The following is a 22,173-nucleotide window of genomic DNA, read 5'->3' as shown; positions in this document are numbered from 1 at the left end:
CTGAAGCAGCCCCCAGGTGTCTGGCCTCTCCCAGCACCCTACTTACCACCCAGACCTTCCTTCATCAATTCCCTGGCCAGTGACCTCTGGCCTTAAAAGCATTAGGGAAGTTTAACTTTTATCTCTCCCTTTTGTTTCTAGCAATGGCTCCAAGTTAAGGTGTTTTTCTGTTCATTTGTTTGTTTTTTTGTTTCATGGGTATGTGTGCATACACACAGGAAAATGACTGCTATGTTTTAGATTAATTCAGGGAAGCTCCTAGCAGGCCCTAAAACATAACACACACTGACTGACTAGTAAGTATTTGCTGCAGTGGCTCTCCTAGTGTGAGAGAAATCTATATAGTCCTAGCAACAAGTGTGTAGAGAATTTATTCTTTAGAATTAAGAGTGTAAAACATTGCTTTTAAGGTGTGTTATTTCTGTACCCCCAAATTACTAAAATCTAAAAAGTAAGATATTCTATAAGCATGTTTTTGTAAGTTCCCCCTTTTCTTTTGACCATTATAATCAAAAACATTGCTTTTAGTGACTAGAAGTAAAATGTGGATGGCAAATGTAGAAAACATCTCGGTCCTTTATACATTTTTGTCTTGGCAAAGCAATTTAATTGGAAAATAATCTTCCTCTTTAACATCTGACACTGTAAAATATCCTGTTTTGTTGGCAGCAAAATCAGTTTGTTCGAGTTCATAGCAAAATTTTGGTCTATTACATTTCTATGAAAAGATATTTTAAATAAGAGATGACTTTTTAAAAAATCAGAAATGCAAAGCACTTTTTAAAAAAGCACTCTCCAATTTTAAAAAGTACTATTTCAGTGGAGCAGGGAGTGGGGGACAAGCTAAATTCTTGAGGAAAGGAGAAGGGATTACCAGGGAAGTGTCTTGGACTGATCACACCAGTCACGGCTCCTGCAGTTGGTGCACGAATGTGTCCAAGTGTGTGCCCAAGTGTGCGCGCGCAGCCACAGGCCTCCGGCCCGGCCTTGGGGTTGCTTCGCCCTGGGCTTCCTCGTGGGCGGGAGCGGGGGCGCGCATCCCCGGTGGGACCCACCCGGGGCCGTGCGCAAACGCATGCGGCGCCGGATCTGTGGGTCTGTGTGTCGATGCCGCCATCGGCACCATTTTCTGCTTCGCTCGGGACAGGAACATAAAAGGGAAGGCGGCTGCCGCCCGTCTCGTCCTCTTTCCCTCAGATGCCCTCTGCTGCAGGTTTATTATTACAGTATGGGCCGCGCCGCCTCTCCCCGCGGCCCTGGCTGGCCGCCGGGTTGTGCAGCGCCCTGGCCGCCTTCACGCTTGGCTTGCCCCCAAACCGCCTCCTCCACCTCCTTATTTGTCTGAAAAGCAACCGCACGTCGAGGCGGAGAAGCCCTCCGGGGGCGGGAGAGGCAGGGCTGGGTGTGTAAGCGCCGTGCTCCTGGGCGGAGCCAGGGAGGTTCGCCGAGCTGCGGGGCCCCTTTGTCCCCCAGGGGCCCGGCGGGCTCAGTAGGGGTAGACTCGGCACGAGGGGTGCCGTGGGTGCGGGGGACCGGGGCGCGCGCACGTTGGCCGCTTGCCGACGGGGCCCCAAGTCGCCCATTCCTGCCGAGTAAGCAGTCTGGCTCCGCCGTGGCAGCACAGTGGCAGCAAGACTGGGGCGCTGGCGCCACGCCAGCCCCATCAGAATTAGCTCATTGTTCACTAGCACACTAGCAGCGGAGAGAGGGAGAGAAAGAGAGGTGGGGAGAGAGAGAGAGACTGTCTTAGAGAGACACACACACTCTTGAAGAGAGAGCACGAGGCAGGAAGACCTTCCCCTCCTTCTTTTTCCAAGGCTGCACTTCTTGGAAGTGAAGGCGGTTTGGGTTTTGTTTCCCCTTCCCCCTCCTCCCTCCTCTTCCCCCACCCCTTTCCCCTCACCCCTCCCCCCCCAGCTGTCTTTCTAGCATGATGCCCTTTTTCATCCACATTTGTGTTTCAGGTGTAGAGAGGAGAGAGTGAACAGGGAGCGGGGCTTTTGTCTGTAAGTATATGCCATTCCCATCCCCGGCCGGGAGCGCTGCTTTCTCTTTTGTGTCGATTTCTTGCCTTTGCTCTTAGCTGGACCCTTCGACCCTGCAGAGTTCATGCTTCTTCCCTCTAAATTTTAAAGAGCTGAAACGTGTACCTTGGAGAAATTCTGGCATTTTTGGTCCTGCTGCATTAAGGCTGGCATTTAACTTGGGCTTTTAAAAAATGCACAACTTAAGAGGGAGAATTCTTTGGGGAAGGGGTGGGTTTTTTTTTTTTTTTCTTGTTGCTGTGATCAATTTTTGTTCTTGCTGATAAAGCATTGTTTAGGAACTGTTTTGTTTCTTTGCATTAAATGCACTTTGGTGCATGCACCCCTCCCCCCTTTACTAAATGAATATTTGTCCCTCCGTTCTTATACTTTATTACTCCTTCAACGCTGCTGTTGCCGCCAAGGGTCTTTTGGGGCATTCAGTCTTTCAACACTTTTTCCCTGCATTTTATTGTAAAGCAGTTGAACTTTGGGGGAAAGAAGGAGGGCTTAAAAACAAATGATGGCTTTTTGCTCGATGATGATAATAATCTGATTTGCATTTATATGTATGTATAATAACAGGAAAACTCTACGAGTTTATGATACCCTTTTGAGAACTTTTAGTTTCTCCATTCATGTTAATTTTTGTCATAACTTATGTGAACAAAAGAATTGTATTCCAATGACATAAAGGTTCAGACGGAAATCACTGCCGCATGTACGTACATTAATGTTGATTTGCTTTAGGGAGAAGGGCATAATGGTGTATATTCCTGACTTTCCCCCCCAGTGTAGTGTTTTTTTTTTTAAACACGGAAGGTTATGTAATGCAGTGCCATTTCCAAAAATATCCACTCTGAGGCATTACACTACACGGTGGAAGGCTGATTCCTATTCTGCTGTCTTGATTGCAAATATACTGCCAGTAGTATGTCTGGGAACAAAGAGCAGCCAGAAAACAATCTATTTTTATCCCTTGGTTCTACTTTTAAGTTGCTAAACCTTTTGAACTGCAATTTAAAAATGAACCGAACACTAAGAATAGCCCAGGACTCTGCAAAGCCAGGTACCAAGGATTCCTTTGTCCCCTATTTCAGCCTATAAACCGTCTGGGGAGCTCTTTCAGAAGCCCCAGTAATAACAGTAATTTGCATGCGACTTATGTTAACCACAGAAAATAGTTATTTGTCTGTAACCTGTAAACAGGCGTTTTTCATGTGCTGACCTGGGGTGAGGCGATTCGTCCACTGTATTTAAACATATTTTGCAGGTCGGTCTCCTTGGACTGAAGAGAGGGAGGGTGCACGATCAAGACTGTTATGATTCTCAAAATGGTAAGAATTGGTCATGAGAGGAGATTTTCAGTCTCATTCCACCTTCATTCCATATAAATACCAACCACTCACCTTCATCCCGCCTCAGCCCTTCATTGTTCTACCCCATCTGACCTTTAAAAGGTTCTATCTCCCGCATGTGGGAGCTTTGCAGTGCAGCAATTTGTATGAAGTGGATGTGGGGTTAGATCTTCTGATTTTCAGTCATGTTGAAGAGAATACTGAAATTCCTTTTTCAGAAGGGAAGATTTATCTCACTTGAACCTCAGAGACCATTCTGTTCTTTAAGCAGAGTGCTGTGCTGTGGTATGCATGGAATGGGTGACCGTGGTAGGGCTCAGACAAAGTGGTGGGGCTCACATCGGAGGGAGCCAGAACTTATCCACGGACCAGGGGTCTGTGTCCAGCTATTGAGTTATTGTAGTATCTGCTCTCCTTAAGGGCAATATATATGAAGAACATGGGCTTTTCTCATTAATCCACACTATCTACTGTGTCTAAAATGTAATTAGCATTATTTTGTTTATGTGTAACCTTCATTTGTGAGGCACACCCACTCAGTTTTAGAAACCAAGCATGTTACCCTCTACGTGGAAGTGGAACTATTTCTGACTAGCATCATGATCCCCAGAGAAGGCAGCCGAGTGTGTTTGGTGGCCGATTAAATAAAGAATTAGATGAAATACACATTAAATGCAGCTGGATAAGTATATGAATTTTCTATGAAAAATTCCCTTTGTGAAAAAAGTTGAACTGAAAAAAAGAGCTGTCATAAAACTTTTCAGAGAGGTACAGCGTGTTCTAGTGCAGATGTTTATACTCCTTGAAACACCTCTTTGCCACTTCGAATGTGCAACTTCCAAATTTAGCTTTAGTTTTTCCTTGTAAACGAGGGTGGATTTTACTGAATCAGAATTGAATCGGATATACTTGATGTTTTCTTTGAGAACAACCCAACTCTAAGCTTCCAAGGAGACAAATGCATCAGAAGCAATGAAATGAGTTCAGTTGGAATACAGTTAGCAAATGGGCTTTCGACTTTCTGTGTGTGTGCCTCACTTGCCATTTCAACAGGTGGATTTCGAAGTACCTGACAAAACAGCTCCTGCTCGGACTTTGGTAGTGATCCAATTAGGAAACTTGAGGTGGAAGAGCAAAAGGGATGAAGAGAAAATTAGCTGATCATGGGTTTGTGCAGTGGTTCCTGACTGCATATTGCATTGCTAGTTAGCCATTGTCCCAAAGTACCAGGATGGTGACATAGTGAACTGCTGCAAAATATTTTTTGTTTTTTTTTTAATTATCTTTTACTGTGACTCACCACATCACCTTGCCTTTTAGCTCTTTATCCCAGAACCGTACTCTCTGTGTCACCACAGATACTTGTAATATGTCAGGTGACCAGTTTGGTTAAACATAAGTTTGACCGCTCACCCTGCCAAAACCAGCCCTATAGATCAAGTTCAGAGAGTAAAAATATCATGTTTCTGTAACAGTGAGTGGAAGGAGCTTTGCAGAAAGCAAGCTGGTGTGCCAGAGCTGAGAATGAGAGTTGGAATGATTTGAATGCAGAAGAGCAAATTGGAATTACTATTACATGTTGTTAATTTTCTACAGTTGTCTCTTACGTATGGGGGCAGAATGAGAAATCACAGTTTGTTGTGTTGCTCTTGGAAGGATTTTTACGCGTGGAAAAATTCTCACAACTTTTGGTGATCCTTTCATCAAGATGTCAGTCCCGTTTGGCGCAAGCCCATTGCCTGAAATGAAACCACCGACAGTTATTGTCTGTGGGTGATTCCAAGTAACTTTCTAGCAATTCTCTTACTCCGGGAGGTCCAAGCTTTTAGAACTCATTGTGCATGTAAGTGTAAAAAAAGTGTTTCAATTGTGTTTTTCAAAAGCTCATATTAGAGGTGTTTTGTGCCTCCACTTTTTCCTTTTTGCCAAACTGAAGTTATTTTCTTTCCTTGATTAAAACTGAAATTACTTTGCTGATTTGTAACTGGCTTCCTTGAAGACTTTTGCCCACATTCAACAGAAACTGCTGCTGGAGGAACAGATTGAACACCTGGCCTCCTCTAGATAAAGTATAAATGCCCTTTCTGTTAAACATGTTATTGCATTTACGTAATTTAAAACACTAAAGAGGATCCAATGTCAGTGTTTTTAGCCTATTTAGTAAAGTTTTTATTCCAAATACAAATTTATGTATTTATTGTTTTTATTGCTCAGTATTTTTTCATTTTTTAATTATATTTTATTTTTTTTAAATATTTTATTTATTTATCTTTAGAGGGGAAGGGAAGGAGAGAGGAAGAGAAACATCAATGTATGGTTGCTTCTCGTGCATCCCCTGCTGGGAACTGGCCCCTGCAGGGAACTGGCTTGCAACCCAGGCATGTGCCCTGACTGGGAATGGAACCGTGATTGTTTGGTTCGCAGGCCCGCGCTTAATCCACTGAGCTACACCAGCCAGGGCCCTTAATTATATTTTATTGATTATGCTATTATAGTTGTCCCATTTTTCCCCCTTAGCCCCCCTCCCAAATACAAATTTATAATTGGCTCGCTCATTTCAGTAAAAGACTCACTCCAGAATTCAAAAACAGAGTGATTCAGTATCTAGATATTTTACGTACCCTAAAATAATAATGTTTCACAACAGTAATTTGGAGATTCTGTCATGAATCCTAAAGTACCTTTTGCATTGTCAAAAAAATGCAGCCACTTCATTAACTCCTAGGGGCACTCGTGATACTGTGGCTGTGTGGGGACCCTGTAAGCACAACTCCAGGAGGCGCCATTAGGTCACAGTGCACCTGGGATTGTGCGACTCAGGACTCCTCCTAAAAGTTTAATTTTGGTATAGTTTTCCATGTCTTGGTTGAATAGAATGTTTCTTTCAATAACTCATTCCCCAAGTTTTTAAGTTTTTTTAGTAAACATGCCTTTTTCCTGTTGCCTTTTTTTCAAAAATGCAATTCACAGGATATTGAGAGTCTACAGAGCATCTTCAGCATTTCTTTATGTTTGGCAGTTTGCTAAATTTTAATTTCTTAGATTACATTTTGTATGGGTCCTTGGTATTTAGGTGTTTTATTTTAAAGGTACTTTTGATACTCGGAGAGAAGAATCTACTTCAGAATACCCAGATGGTCTTATTGAACAGTTGGAAAAAATCAAGTATTTAACCCAATGTCAAGGTTAGGTTCTGATTTTCAACATGCCTACCCTCTGTGCAGTGAACTTGGCTCTGAGTACGTGTGTGCCAAGGACTCACAGTGACAGAAAGCATGGGCTCATTATGCTTTAACAGAGACCAAGGAATTGGAACAATGTAAGTTCTCTTTAAGGGTGATGCTGAGCTTTTAAAAAAGATGAGTTGACTCCATTGTATGGTTCATAGAGCTCAGCTTTCTCTAGTCTGTGAAGTGGCATTCATGGGTTTACAAGGAGACTCTGTGAATAATCTCTCCATTAACATACGGTTTTCCTGTTGAAAGAAAAAGACAAAGATTGAGGAGGGATGTGGTCCTATTGGTAGCTGTACCACTGGGTTTGAGAATGTAAATTTGTAAGTTGCTCACAGTGATTCTTGGTTGTGGATGGTGGAGATGCTGAAGAGTGCCTAGGAGGGTAATTTTATATGGTACTATCTTCTCTTTCACAAGGCCTTTCAGCTCAGTGTGAGGGGGAGAATTGGGAATTGTTTGGGGGAAGTAGGACAGTAGGGATGGTCTGGGTTTAGCCTCAGTCCAGCTTCCTTTTGAGCTACATAGATCATTTAGGCAGAAGGTATATTAGCAGAAATCTTGGAAGAAATACCTATTTAAGGTATCATTCTATTTTAACTCAATACAATTCCTAAAAACTTGTATGTAAATCAGATAACCGTAAATACACTGAAGGAGTTCACTTTATTTCACATCCTAGGATGAATACTTTTCAAGTAGGAAAAGAAGACTTCTAAAACAGGACTGTTTTAATAAACAGAATGAGGAACCTCCAGATTCCTAGTTTTGTACATTAAATGTCCATTGACCCTGGACTGACGTGGGGGCCCTGGAGTCAAATACTGTGACTTCCTTCGTGTTGTAGGTATTTTACTTAGTGCTGTTTCTGACTGGAAAGTCTTTTAAGGTCGTATCCTCACAGGCAAAGTAAAATGGAGGGTTGAGATAATTATCTGAATAATGATGTTAAAAAAAACAGTTGATTTCATCTGATTCATTTTGGTTATTTAAAATGTTGCTAGAGTGGGAAGGACTTGTCTGAGTTGTTTAAACAATTCCTTTCTTATACAGGAAAAGACTGGGGACGAAGAAGTTTTATCAGCACATCCAATTAGAATATATCAGAGGAAAATGTATTGAATGTACTTGGACTATGTCATCTTGGTTGGTAAAGATATGTTAAAAGATTCCATTGTTAAACTTCTCCTTTACTTTGAACTGGAAAACAGGTTAACCATAAATCTCAGCCCACATCTGTAGAAATTATGACTGCTAAAAATATTATTTATTGGGTATAAATTTATCTGAAATGGGTATTTCTAGACATATTTTTCACCTAGGGATAGCTTCAAAATTTTCTCATCTCAGTGGTGTAAAGAATAACAGTAATTCTGAGATTGATGAACTAGTGTGTGACAAATACTAGCAGCTTTAATGATTTGGGATTTAAGCATTCACATGGCTCTCAAGTAAACTCTGAATATCAATTCAGTTATTGGTAGCAATGACTTGGTATCAGCCTGGGTATACCATTAGATTCTACTCTCTCGAATTATTTGTTGGTTGGATCATATGCATTTCTTTCCCTGGGCAACTAAATTATAGGCACCCAGAAGGTTATAAAGTTTGTATACAGTGCTTAATCAAGTATTCAATGTATGTCAGAAGGCCAGTAACTATTTGTTCTATGCAGACTAATGTATGTTAAGTTGGGCTTCTTTTATTTGTTGTGAATGGCTTAATCATGTTTAGTTTAGATGAAGTAGAAGTCATGCGTATCCTTACCTTCTTCTAAAAATCTAGTAAGTTGACCTGAATGTATTTTAGTTTTCACAACAAACCATTTTCCATAATTTATTAACAGGAGGAAAAAGCACATTAAGCCATAAAGCCACTTGCTAAAAAGAGTGCCTTTCAGTTGCTCTCCTGTACCAGTTTTTCTTGCCACACTCTCAGCAACCTGGTGAGAGGCTGGCTCTCTACGCCTGCTCAGGTGTGGTTCTCAGAGCTCGCCACAACTTCTACCGGGCCATAAAAACCCCCTCCAGGATCCAGGAGGAGCTTTGCTCCCAGCGTTGGAAATGTAAAGCCCTCACTTATTTCTAACACAATCTGATTCTGTGATGTTTTGAAGGGGATCCCAAGAACACAAAGATGCCATGTCTGAAAGTACTGGGGAGACTGAGAAGAGTTAGCAGTAGGGTTATGCGTCTATTCCCATGTCAACTGAACAAGGTTTTTATTTACTTTTTGAGCATTTTCTTTGTGCTTAGTTCTTTACCTTATGGAAGGTGCACACTTGCCATATACCCGCAGTGAATGTATATTTTAGTTGGTGAAGGAAGACTTAGCGTGCATGAAAAACTTAGCAAGTGTAATGCAAAGCAATTTAGAATGCCTGAGGGCCGGCGACTGGGGGTTGTAGGGAGCACTTTTTTTCAGGAGGTAGAAATTAAGCTACACCCAGAGATAGCAATTATATGGCATACATGTCACCGCGGACGCCTGCCACAGCTGTGACAGACATTGCTAATCAACCTCAGCAGTCATTATTATTACTCAGCCTGAATATGATCTCAAAATCTGCAGCATGGTGTACCATTAACAACCAGTGGGAGCTGGCAGAAATGTTGAAACCTAGAAGTGCACTATTTGCTCCTTGAGAGCAGGTAATATGTCTTCTCAAGCTTTTTGTCTTTAGGGCTTAGCACTGTCCTTAATAAATACTGAGTGAATGAAGAATTGAGAATGTTTGGGTATATTTAGATAAGAGAGAAGCACATTCCAGAAAAAGGGAATACATTAGGTATGCTTGTGAGAGAGAGCATAATTCATTTTTACTGCAGTAGGGAATGTCCTTGTCCACTTAGAGCCCATTTGCTATCAAGGACAGAGCTCACAAAATAGACCTAGAAGTCAAGGACTTGATGTGCTCAGCCATAGGCTGCCTTTGAGCGGGTACCTTAGAGGTGGCCAGAGGCTCTCACTCAGGTTCCATTCCTCTGAGTTCCTTTTCCTTTTGGTTGTGCCCAACAGAAAAGAGCACACACACTCATGAACATTTTCTGGTTAAATGTAAGCTTGCTCTATTGCTGCCTCTCACTCTCCTTGGGCTTGGATGGAGAAGTAGAGAGAAAGAAGGTCCCTAGCAAGAAGGACTTGGGAAGGAAGAAAGGAGCGCACTTAACCTCTTTTTTTCTTTTTTGAGAAAGTGGTAGCACTTCCATTGACAAGTCCCAGCAGTTCAGAGGTGTCCACTTGGCCAGACAGGGAGTTGCTGTGTGCCAGCTGCCCAAAAGGAGGCACCATGCTCCCCTCTGTGAGGCCGGCTGGGTGTAGCCATGTGCTAATCAGTTGTAACCACATGTACCCAGCTGGTTCTTTCTCCCTCCACTTCTTCCTGATTAGCCAGATACACTTTTTCAGAATTCAAGCCAACACTTACATCATCATAATAAAATTGTTTACGATTTGAGGCCTACTGGCTGTTACTAATTTAGTCATTGGTCCGGTGGCCATGTAAAGAGAATCTCAGCACATGATATACAGAAGTTGGGGAAAGCCAAGAGCAGGAGGATTTTCTGGAATTTCTTGATAATAGCACCGACTCTTACCTTAGAATTCCGCAGCAGCAGCACTGTCCACATGAAATGGTGTCGCTCGCTCTTTCAGCCCCATCAAATGAGATCGACTTATCCCTGAGTCTCTCAGTAACAGTGACATAGGTAAGCATTTCTCTGAGTTCTTTCTACCTACTTCCTTGTCATACTTACAAAGAATTTGTGTCCAACTGCTGCCTCTTCCTGAATTTCATTTTTGTGGCTGGGCAGCCATGCCAGGGGCGGTGCGAACTAATACTAGATTTCTAGCCTCAATGGACCGCATTTCCTTGGAGGAAGCAGGCCACTTGTTACTCTAATGGGCCCCCGGAGTCCCTCCTTCTGTACCTCTGCTTCCTCAGTCCCAGAAAGAATGCTTCTCTTGACAGAATAAAGCCGCTCTTTCAGATTGGGCTTAAATACTAGCCCTTTTACGACACTCACCCCAGAATTTCCAGCAGGAATCATCTTGGGCGTCTCTGTACACTCGTCACACAGCATTCTACCTGTAGCTGCCTTTTTTCTGTAGCTCTTTTCCACCCTCCAAGATTGGAAACTTGAAACAAGACAATTGGCCCCTAGTAACTCAGCATCGTCCCTGTCATCTTTGGTAGGAGGTGAGGCTGTGAAGCCTCATTTTTTTTCCCTTTTCCTCTACCAGCAGGGTGGTGAATTTAGGTGTGGAAAAGTTTCATCATTGGGAGGGAACTCAAGAACAGCTAGTGAAGTGGTGTGGCCTTTTCTTTCTGCAAAGTGGAAGGAAACCGTAGCCTTCATTGATGTGCTCTTAATGGGACCTTGGAACAGGTCCCATATCCGGGAACCGGTCTGATAGCTGCTCCGGTGCCCGTCCAGGATCTGGCACATCCTTAGTGATCAATAAATGTCTGTGACATAAATGTATGAGCCAAAGGTCTTGGATGCATGGCGATCTAGGTGTGTTCTGAGCCGAACCAGGTGGCTCACCTTGGGATTTGTCACTAGTAACCTCCCAACACTTTGCAGAGTTGTGATAGTTCCAAGTATAAAATATATAAAAACACAACAGATGATGAATTTACCGCTGAAAAGCCCCTCTTCACTGAACATTTCAGAAGGCTCAGTGTTAATGAGGGAAGGGTGGGGGGAGAGTTAAGTGAAATCTAAGCACTCAAGAAAAACAACTTTCAGATTCGGGGCTCCCTTCCTTTGCACTTGCTTAGACAGAAGAGATCCTGAGCGAGTCCACACAGTCGGTTTGGTCTGACCTGCTGGAAGAGGAGCCTCATTTTAGAGTAGGTGCACACACCCGAAACCTTGGCTGGGGAGCGCCACGAAACCTTGGCTGGGGAGCGCCACGAAACCTTGGCTGGGGGGCGCCACGAAACCTTGGCTGGGGAGCGCCACGAAACCTTGGCTGGGGAGCGCCACGAAACCTTGGCTGGGGGGCGCCATGAAACCTTGGCTGGGGAGCGCCATTGTTTGCCGCGTGGTTAACGGTGTATTTTCCCACATCTCCATGCTTTGTCTCTCAGCAATCGGAATGAGGTGTTCGTGACAGTAGAGCATACTTTGCTCTGGTTTCACAAGGTAATGAAATCTTCATAAGTGAAATTATTGCCTGTTATTACCTTAGAATGGTTTCCAATCTAAGCTTTTTCTGCCTTAGAAGAGGTATAATTGTCTAGCTGGAGATAGTTTTAAACCCTTGATTTTAGACTGCCTTTTCAGGGTTCATCCTTACTTTCAGAGACTAAAACACAAATGTAACACGTGTTTAGAAAGGAGAAGGAGGAGATCCATAAGAAAGTGTGGCCAATGAAAGGAAGGTCTGTTTGCCCCTTTTAAGCTGAAATGGGGAACCAGAGCCATTGATTGGAAAGAAAGGGAGAATGGCTGAATAGTCATTGCCAGTAAAAAGACGAGCCAAAGACTCATACCAATAAGTAATTAAAACAAGAGGGAGATTCATAATGTGCACAGAAGCTCTGGCGCGGCTGCCCGGTCTAGCGTTTCTCCCTTCTCCACTCCAGCCCTTACTCAGATCACCATCGCACACCACTGCCCTTTGATGACTGGGGCAGGTAACAGCCTTCCTGTCTGAGCTGTGTTTGATACCATTCCAGCAGGGAAAAGTACTGCAGCCCAGTGGCTGACCGGGGAGAAGTGGACACAAGCTGTGCTGAAAATGGGTCTGGGCATTCTGAGGACTTCTTTATTGGATCAAGTCAGTGTCAGACACAGAACCTGCTCTTGAACAGGAAAGAGTAGAAGTTAGGAGAAGATACTTCATCTTTGGCAGTCAGCATTCAGAACTGTCAAGGAAAAACTAGAGTCAGTAGTTACATGGATAAAATGTGTTCACTAAGATATTTATAAACATGACCCCAGGAAGGGAGTATCACTAGGTACTTTCCCAAGACGTATCGTTTCATTCCCTTCAAGATGTCATGTTAGAGAAAGTTACCCCAAATACTTAGTGGGACGGAGACCTCAAAGTCTTTTCTTTTACATTTGCCAGGCAGTTGCTGAATCTCGGTATCGGTGTGCCTGTGGGCGTGACTGTGGCAGCACAAAGTTGAACACCTAGCCTACTACCTGGTACATTTGGGGGGTATAAGACTGGCTGAAGGAATGAACACCATGCAGGAGATGGACCCACTCTTTGAAACAGGCAGTATCAGGGACTTTAGTTGTATAGGTAAGAGAATTAGAATTTGGAAAGATGAATTAATTAACTAGCCCACTGATTTCCTGAAAAGGTGTCCCAGGATCTGGTGGCTTAGTTCTAAAAAAACTTCTTTGAAGAAAACCTGTCGTCTTTGCTACTATAGCACTCCCAGCCCAAACTAATGGGGCATGCTCTTTGATAAGTTGTTCATTCTATAGGATTGCAAACTGCCTACCAAAAACTCAATATGTCACAGAAAGTAAGTACTTAGTAAATATTTCTTAATCAATTGATTGGATAATTGAGTTTATACACCCAACCAATTCAGTTAATTCTGCCCACTTTGTCACTGAGCTTTTCTCATCTTTGTAATTTTGATCCTCAGTCACCAGGATCTGCCTGGTTCTGAAGCCTGGATGCTCTGGACCACAACTGAGTCTCATTTCATGCTGCCCTGTGGAGACTTGGGTCTAATTATACATCACAAAATGCCTCTGGCCGTGGATATTTTGCTCACTTCTTGATAATAGAATCTTAAATTGTTCTGATCTTGTTACCAAGGTCTGGAGGCCAAGTCTCCACATCTTTTCATTTTATCTTCATTAAGCCTATTCCTTTTTTTAAAAATTAGGACTGCTTTTTAAACTTTAATTTTATTATATGAAGCTTAACTGTCTACACTGTCACAATCAATTCAATCAGAAATTCAATTCAATTTGCTCTTTGGCATCATAGAAATAATTCATCTGATAATTAATGTGAATTTTTACAAAATTGACCAGGTGTTCTTAGGTTGTTTGGACAAAGCCAGAGGGACACTGCGACCTAGCCTGTGACTGGGTGCGGTGCTCTGCATGTAATCTGAGGGTCAAATACGGTTTTCTTTGTTTTTCTCTATTTGGTACCTTTGCGATAGAGATAACTAATTATTGGCTTGTTACCCCATCTTCATCTTTCCATTTTTCTGTCTTTAGAACCGTCTGCATTTCTACCACATTCATTAACAGTTTCCAAATGGAGTCAGATTCAATTTTGTTTTTCATTCTGAATTACCATTCTTAATTCTTAGTTCACCCACTTCCTCTCTGGTCTAATAAGTTTTTATGTTCTTCCTGTTCAACTTGGGCCATTTTATATTTTTACATAGTGTATGGTTTGTATGTCTGCAGATCATTGATAGATGAGATTTTAATTGTCCTTTAATTAAGCAGTTTGTTTTTAAATTGACTAAACTTTTGAAAAGTATACTTACAGTGAACGTGATTGCAAATGCATCCGATGGAAGAAAAGATATTCTGAATTAGACTATCCATGGCTAGGCCATTTGAGAGGTTAGTTTGAGAGTTCATCTGGGGGTTATATGAAGACAAGTTAGCTTCTTAACACATGTCCTTTATACTTAGCTGCAACAATCGCTAGATATATGCATTGTGCTGAACATTTCCTTTTGGGGAAAAGCGAAAAAGACAAAGCTGTGATCACTAGTTTACTTAGATCCAAAGTCCTAATGTGGCCAAGCCAAAGTTGCTGCTCCTTCCTCAATGACGGTGGACACACAGACAGTGCAGCCCACACCCTCTGTGCCTGCGAACAGTGCTGTTTTTTAAGGTGAATTATTTTTGAAGGGCAGCTATTTAGCAGAAACACAGGCAACACAGGGCAACATATGTTCTTAAGGAAATTACTCTTGACAGTAGGTGTCAGAAATGCTCCTAAATTTCATCACAAGGACACTAAGCAGAGATGCTCCCCATCTACTTGGGGGATTGAAAACTCAGGGGGCCTCGTGGCATCACTCCAGGTGGCTTAGGAAAAATAGAGAAGATCAATACTGATGAACTATTCTATGAAAGGAGAGGCTGGGTGTGCATCCTGTCTCGCCCATTTCTTGGTTTTGTGACTTTGGGCAGGCTCCCTGACTCGCTGTCCTGCAGTGTTCTCATCCACAGAGTGGTGAGGGTGATGATAGTGCCAGTTAATCCACATGCACTTAGGCACCTGACTCTGTTGCTAGCATTTTAAATGTATTGATGCACTTCATCCTTGAAAGAGCACCGTGAGGGTTAAATGGGTTTGCCTGGAAAACATGCCTAAAATTAAAAAAATACGTTATAATGAAAGCTATGTGCATTTACACAGAAAACTGGTTCCCAAACTTACGTACTCTGCCTATGTGGTTTCCAGCAAGTCCCATGGAATGTTCACAGTTCTCTTCCTTTGGAGAAGTGTAGTTCTGACTTGGTTTATGGGGGAAGAAAGACAGAAAGATGAAGTCAAAGTGCTCTCTTGTTGGGGAGTGTGGTCAGGACTTAGAATGCAGGTCTGAGTTTCCACTGCCATCTTTTCCGTGTGGATTTGGGTGTGGGAGCCCTTTTCCAGGGAATCTAGCCTCCCAATTTGGCATGCCTCTTGCAGTTATCTTCACAACTCTTGAAGTGCTTGTTTCTTCCGTTACTCCCAGCCCTGAAATAGCTTACCAATTTGGGTTGGTGGCTACTGCTTGGGTCTTCTCTGCTTCCCAGGGTACTACTGCATGGCTGAGTCCTCATTGGAGAGAAAGAAGCCTTCTACTGAATTGGACTACGCTGCACTCCGTGGGGTTGAAAATCCAGGTGTGCACAGGAGCACATGCATCCTCATCTTTTCCTGTCCTGTTGTACTTGTCGTTTTTGCCAGTTTCTTAGAGGACATGTTATTGGAAGCCTTCTGGGAGCCTCTCTGTGGCCTGAGTTCTTACAGCATAGGGGTATAGATCTGTTAATAGTTTTTCTTTTTTTAAAGGCAGACATCTTAGGAGATAACCAATTAGACTCAGATTTAAACACCCCTCCCCCGAAACTACTTTCCCTCCCAGTTCTGTTATCTGTCGTGATGCTGTTAGTTGTTGAAGAGATATCGGTCTTTCAGTGACCAAAACAGTGCAGGAGGAGCAGGTGGCCTCTGCTAAGTGCTGAGAGGTGTGCAGCTGCTGGCCCGGACGAGGGGGCGCTGATGGAGAGAGGGAAGAGCCTTCTCTGCAGTGAGCACTCTGGGAGAAAGGCACACTTCCTGGAAATCTCAGCCTGCCCCCTGTCAGCGAGGGGAATGTTTTGAAATGCCCTCAACCTTCTCAAAAGTAACTGGCTGTCACATCACTCACCCAGACCAAGAAAAATCCCAAATCCCTATGTCTAGATAAATAAATATGTACCTCACTAGCCTTTGATTGAGGGCTTTAACAAAGAAATCTGATTTTTGAAGACCTATTCTTCCATGTTGTTGGTGAAAATGTTAATGGATTGCACAGTAATTGTAGGACAAGAGGAAAGAAAAATTAGTATTCTTAGTGAGTAGAAATCAGGTTTCTTATAGTCATTTGTAGGTGAAACCCAGCACATCTAAAATGATTCAAACCAGCTAATAAAAGTCTAGATGTTTCCTATTAACCTTGGAATGTGCCTGGAAAAAGTCGTGCTAGCACCAGATGTCTGGTATTGGAAAGCCCAGCAACAGCGTTCCTCTCACTTGTGGCGAAGAATACATACGGTTCAGAAATTCAGAGTGCACTCTGGTGTCTGAGGGCACAATGTAGTTTTTTTGTCTTCCTTTCCTCCTTCCTTCTACCTTAAAAACTGGGAGAAAACACAGAATGTAGTGTTTTTCATTTCTTGACTACAAATGAAAACCAATTTATGTAAAGGAATAAGGTGGTCCAGACTTAGAGCTCAGATGTGTTAAGTAAATATTTACTCTGGTTCCACTCCAGGGAGGCTGAAGATTTTATTAACATTTTGTTGAGGTCAGGGAGGCAAGGAAAAGCTTATGCTGTGCTTAAATGCCTGAGGGCCCTTTTTCTTTTCTTTTCCTTTGGCTGCTAGTTAACAAAGGCCAGTATTTTTTTTCTACCAAAAAAGAGCAAGTATCTTGTTTTGTGGCCTTTACTTTTTATTGTTCATTCACAAACCGCTTAATCTCAAACCAGAGCTTTAAAAAGCTGCTTTATTTTTTTTCTGTTTGAAAAATCTCTTCATAGATACCCCTTATGAGATTTGCTTCCAAGCTTTATTCTTGCACTTCTAGTTTACTTTGGGCTGTTATCAGCTCTTTGTACTTTGTTTCGTCTTCATTGCTGAAAAGAAAAGTCGCCCATGAAAACTCAAGGTTTGAAGTGTTGAACTTGATTCCTTGAGTCCCGTCCACAGTTTGGCTCTGATTACTGTCCCAGGCTGACCTCCAGCCCAGGGGAGGGTGTTTTGGCAGAAGTCTGAGAATTCCTCGATCAGTAACTCCCTTTTTTGGATTTATGGAGTCTTTAGGTGGACTGTTTTGTGCTAATAAGCAAGTTCTTCTTGGAAAGGAACGGGGCTGGGCTGGGATGAGAGGAGGAGTCCCCCCACAGAGATGCTTGCCGCTCACCTCTGTTCACCGCGCTCAAGGACTCGGCTGCTGCTGCCGCACCCTGCCTTGAACCGCACACCATCAAAGTCCGGAAAACTCACCCGATGAACTGTTTTAAATAGTGTTGAAAAAGCAAAGTTAGGCAATGTTGTTAACCTTTTGTGGCTTGCTCCTGACTTGATTCATTGCTCCTCTTGAAAGTCTTTGCTCTTATTCTTAGAAATCAAATTTTAAAGGACTCAGTAGCCAAACAAGCCGAGTATTATATTGTAGAACAGAGTGACTCTGAAAGCTCTTTGTGCTGACGATTAATTTCCCATGTAAACACTTTCATTTTGTTGCCAGGAGATTTCCTTTTCCATTTCCTGCCTAGTTGAAATTTAGAAATAGAATTCCGCAGCTGTCCGGTCCCTACACCGTCACCAGGGGCCTCTCAACACAGCCTCGGGATGAGCAGCACAAAGGTAGAGGGATCCATCCGCTCTCAGGTCCACACAGTTTGTGTCAGGTGCCCGTGGCCGGCACGCACCGTATTTGGCCGTGTGTAATGCGCACCCATGCAATCATTCATTTTCATCATTTAATTCAATTATTTATTTATTTATTTATATCTAGATACTTGTTTTTTGTATTATAAAGGGATTTTAACATTTATTTTTTGAGCATATTACGCTACAAGAAATTTTAACAAATAATTACAAAACACAAGAACAGATATAATGTATTTCAGGTACTACCCATGTATAATGCTCAGAAATGTGGGGGGAAAAGTGGGCAGTAACATAATCTGCCGTGTGACATTTATAAAACATGGCCATTTTCTGTGCTCGTGGTGGACACATGCACCCAATGGGCTTAACCAATTTGTGACTTGTATCATGGTCCTCCTCATTGAACCTTCTTGTCTTCCTAGCCCCATTTCTCCAGGTTCAGACCCTGTCTAACCATGGAAGAGCAGGGAGTGTCAGCACGTGTAGTAATACAGCACTGCCCCGAAAGGCCATCCTCTCCTTTCTGGCAGGAGGACGTTTATGGCTGAGAATGTTTTGTAATGCTTTCTCTGTAATTATGCATTGTTACCACAGCCAGCTCCAGCATGTGTGCTTTGTGTGTGTGCGTGTGCACATTGTGTACATAAATTAGGTCTCTGCATGTTTCACTTAGTTCCCAAACCAGGATGTTTGCCAACTTAGGCACCAGCGAACACTTTTAATCTGCTTTCCAGAACGTCCAGAGTGGCACCATGTTCTGCCTGCTTACCCTTTGTCCTCTAGTTGCAATGCATTCCCTCCACTGTGTGCTTCATCTGCAAGCCGCGTTCCCAGGGTTAGGCAGGTCTCTAAGACTCGTCTCTAGAGAGACAGTGCATCATCTTTTGGCACCATCTAATCATTGATGTAATGCTGTTCAGAGAAAATGATCCTTGTAACTCATTTATGGTCTCAGTTTACATCCTGCCCTCTCACATGACCAGTTGCACCTGGGAGCAGAGTGGCTTTTGAGGGAGATTCTTAATAGCTCCACTTCAAAGGGTATTTGCAGAAATGAAGTGTTTGTATATGCAAGTAACTTCCCCTTGTATTACAGTAATAGGTTCCGCAGCTTTCCTACCAATTAGGCAGAATGGAACATGTATACATGCAGACACATGCACACTGTTTAAGTGGCAGAGAGATCATGAAATATACTCCTTTGCTTCTCAAAGAACTAATTATGCGATTTGAACACCTGCTGCCCCAGCCCCCTTTCCTAGTTACATGGGGTGGGCACCTATCCTTGTTAAGACATAAAGAGGCCGTGTGTGTGCATTCTTAAGCACACAGAATTCCATCGAGGACAGGAAATACAATCGTGGTTGTTAACCAGGCCACGCCACCTCTTCATAGCAGGTTTCTGAGACAGTATGTGAACTAATTAAGTAAGCAACATACATGTATGTGATGTATTTAAACTCTGGACAAAGCCATGACTCTACCATAGAGGATCAATCTCACATAACAGTCTCCCCAAAGAAACAGTGATAAAGACAGTACATAGAGGAAAAGACAAATTTAGAAATAGGCAATAAGAAAATATAATTCAAATTGTACATGCAGTATAGAACTGATAGGAAATGTTGATCAGATTGATTCTGTACATGGAGCATACTATTGGAAAATACAGAGCAAATTTTGAAACAAAAGCTTAAAAGATTCAAAAAAAGAATTTAAGAGATAATCTAGTTTGCATTTTTTTTAGGACCTTGTAGGAGTTGTCTCTGATTTTCCCCACATTTCATTTTTATGATTGGGATACCAAGCAATAATCATTGCTTAGCTAATTGTCTTATAGACTTTTTAAGAAATCAGGTCATTTTTCATCTGTGTTGTCCACAGAGTAAAATGACCCTTGAAAGAAAGATCTAAAAAGCAAAAAACCTTGAGCATTACACTCTCAACTTACATGCTGTAGTAGACAGTTGAAACTTAAATACCCGGCCATCAAATACATGTAAAGAATCAGTAAGAAATAGTACATTTTCACCATTAAACTGTATTTAAATATATTGTGGGTTTGAATATGTTAAGTATACTTGAAAGCAAAAAATTTGCTTTTATCTAAGAGTTGCTGATGGATATTTAAATGAATATCTACCGTGATTAGAATATTTAAATCAATGTGGCTTTTCAGTTGTTTTTAATGTAGTCATCAGTGACCTAAGTGTAGCATTGTGGAAAAAGGTGCATTAACTAACATATTCAGTGACAAGCATAAACACTCCACCTTTCCCAGAATTTAAACAAAACCTTTGCATGTTCTGCAATTTAAGACAACAAAGTTTTCCTTTCCCTCTATATTTTCACAGTGTTTTCTCAGTTGTTGAGGATAGAGCTTGCCTTTCTGATTTCTGACTTCTGGAAGAACAGGCTACTAGAACAGCGATTTTCAGCCTTTTCCATCTCATGGCACACATAAACTAATTACTAAAGTTCTGCGGCACACCAAAAAGATATTTTTTCAGATATGACAAAAATAGGTATAATTTTGATTCAGCCACACTGGACAGCTATTGTTGTGTCGGCTGTTCTCATTTTTTTTATTTGACAATCTAATGGAAAAGAGGTCAGTGCCCCTGACTATATAGTTGGGTATTGCATGTTTAAAAATCCTTCCAGCACAAAGTTGAAAATTGCTGTTCTGGAGATTTTTGAGGATTTTACCTGAGCAAGAACAAACAAATGGTTATTTTATACATGGAAGACACTTTTTTAAGAAAAGATCGAGGTGCACTTGCCTTATCTATTTAATAAAACAACAGTTTTGAGGTGTTCCCATATGGACCACCCAGATTGCTTACATTTCTGGGATCCACCATAAAGAGAGAGAGTTAGCGAAGTTAAAAACATGAAAACATAGTTTAATTGATGTTCATGAGAAACACAGCTTGAATCTAGAAAAGTGAGCGGATGCAATACAGTTTAAGCCCTGTGTCTGCCTTCAGGACACCAATTGACCAGTACAAGAAGAACAAACAGCTTTAGGGCCCAGCAAGCACAGGACTCTGGAAAGAGATTGCCTGATCCCTGTTTTCTGGCCCACGTATTATCAGTATTCAGCAACCTCAACAGTCAGGGTCATTGTTAGCTCCTAATATTCTGGCCCAGGTAACAAACAGGTTGCAGCAGCCTGTGAAGTCGCTCCAGATCTGCTCCCTGCCACCCACATCTCCGCTGACCATGCTACTGGAAGCTTTGCTAAATGTCAGTTTTGTTTGTTTGTTTGTTTTTACTCTGTTGGTACATGTTCCAACAGCTATTACATTTGACATGAACTATACTTTGTTTAAAAAGTTGCACTTAAAGTACTGTATTAGTTTGCTAGGGCTGTCAAAACAAAGTCCCGCAGACTGGTTGGCTTAAACAACAGGTCATTTCTCACAATTCTGGAGTTTGGAAGTCTGAGGGCAGGGTGTTGGTAGGGTCAGTTTCTTCCGAGACTTCACCCCGTGGCTTGTCAATGGTCCCCTGCTCCCTGATTCTTCACATCACCTTCCCTCTCTGTGTCTGCATCCCCATGGCCTTCTTCATCCCCATGACCGGAAGGACACCGGTCCTATTGGATTAGGGCCCACCCTCATGACCTCCTTAAAGACTGTCTTCAAGTATAGGCTCATTCTGAGGTCTTAGGGGTCAGGACTTCAACGTATGGATTTGGGGTGGAGGAAGACACGATGCAGCTCCTAGCACACACTTTTAAAGTGATCTTTTAGAAGGTCTTCACACCTCTGCTGCCCCCACCCCTGCCTGTTTGAGCTCCTAGAGGGCAGGACCTCTGTTCTCTTTCTGCAGTCCCCAGAACCCGACAGTGTCCAGTGCACTGCGGGCGACTCACAGACTCATGGTGAATGCACGCGTGAGTGAAGGTGTTTCGAGTTATGTGAGAGAAAGGGTAATAATTGTCATAGATTTTTTTCTCTGAAGCCTTTCATTTAAGAGTCTCAAAACACCACAGGTATAAGAAAAAAGCTGTAATGTAGGTAGCATATATTTCCAATAATCTACCTTTTTCCAGAATCATAAAAGGAAGTTTAAGTATTTCCTTTAGATACCATGTGTAGGGACATTCGGAGTTCTTAGAGACCAGCCAAGCAGGTTTTCAGAAGGTAACAGGCTCCTCAGTCTCTGCCATCTGGGGCTTAAAGATCTGGTTCTGAAAGATACAAAGAATTTACCACAAGGCCAAAGCCTCATTTATTTTTCCTAAAGTATACAAAGATTACTTTATGAGTCAAACACTAAAAAATGCCTAATTAGAAATACCCTTGTCAAATCTGTGGCTTAATTGTTTCCAAAGAGCAAATTTGAGGTAAGTGGGGAACTTTTCTCTTTTGTGGGTTTCACTATAAAATGCTCATGTTCCTGAGTTCTTTGGCAAAAGGTCACTGACAATTTTTCTTTTTTCTTTTTAAAA

General features: G+C 42.3%; 1 protein-coding gene across 5 annotated transcripts in view; it reads left to right on the top strand.

The window, feature by feature from the left end:
- Positions 1-1,048: 1,048 nt before the first annotated feature.
- Positions 1,049-22,173, top strand: part of NREP (neuronal regeneration related protein) — a 29,776-nt gene continuing 8,651 nt past the window's right edge. Inside the window, exons 1-3 of one of the 5 annotated variants that reach the window (XM_037032190.1) lie at positions 1,049-1,213; positions 1,965-2,006; positions 3,298-3,361. In XM_037032190.1, the coding sequence (XP_036888085.1) occupies positions 3,347-3,361 (15 nt within the window). In that variant the 5' untranslated portion in view covers positions 1,049-1,213; positions 1,965-2,006; positions 3,298-3,346. The other 4 variants (XM_037032189.1, XM_037032187.1, XM_037032188.1 and 1 more) reach the window with 4 other exon arrangements.

This window comes from Sturnira hondurensis, unplaced genomic scaffold, assembly GCF_014824575.4.
Source record: "Sturnira hondurensis isolate 20B ecotype Veracruz unplaced genomic scaffold, ASM1482457v3 Scaffold0021354, whole genome shotgun sequence".
NCBI classification, from domain to species: domain Eukaryota; kingdom Metazoa; phylum Chordata; class Mammalia; order Chiroptera; family Phyllostomidae; genus Sturnira; species Sturnira hondurensis.
This window is presented reverse-complemented; position numbering and strand designations above follow the sequence as displayed.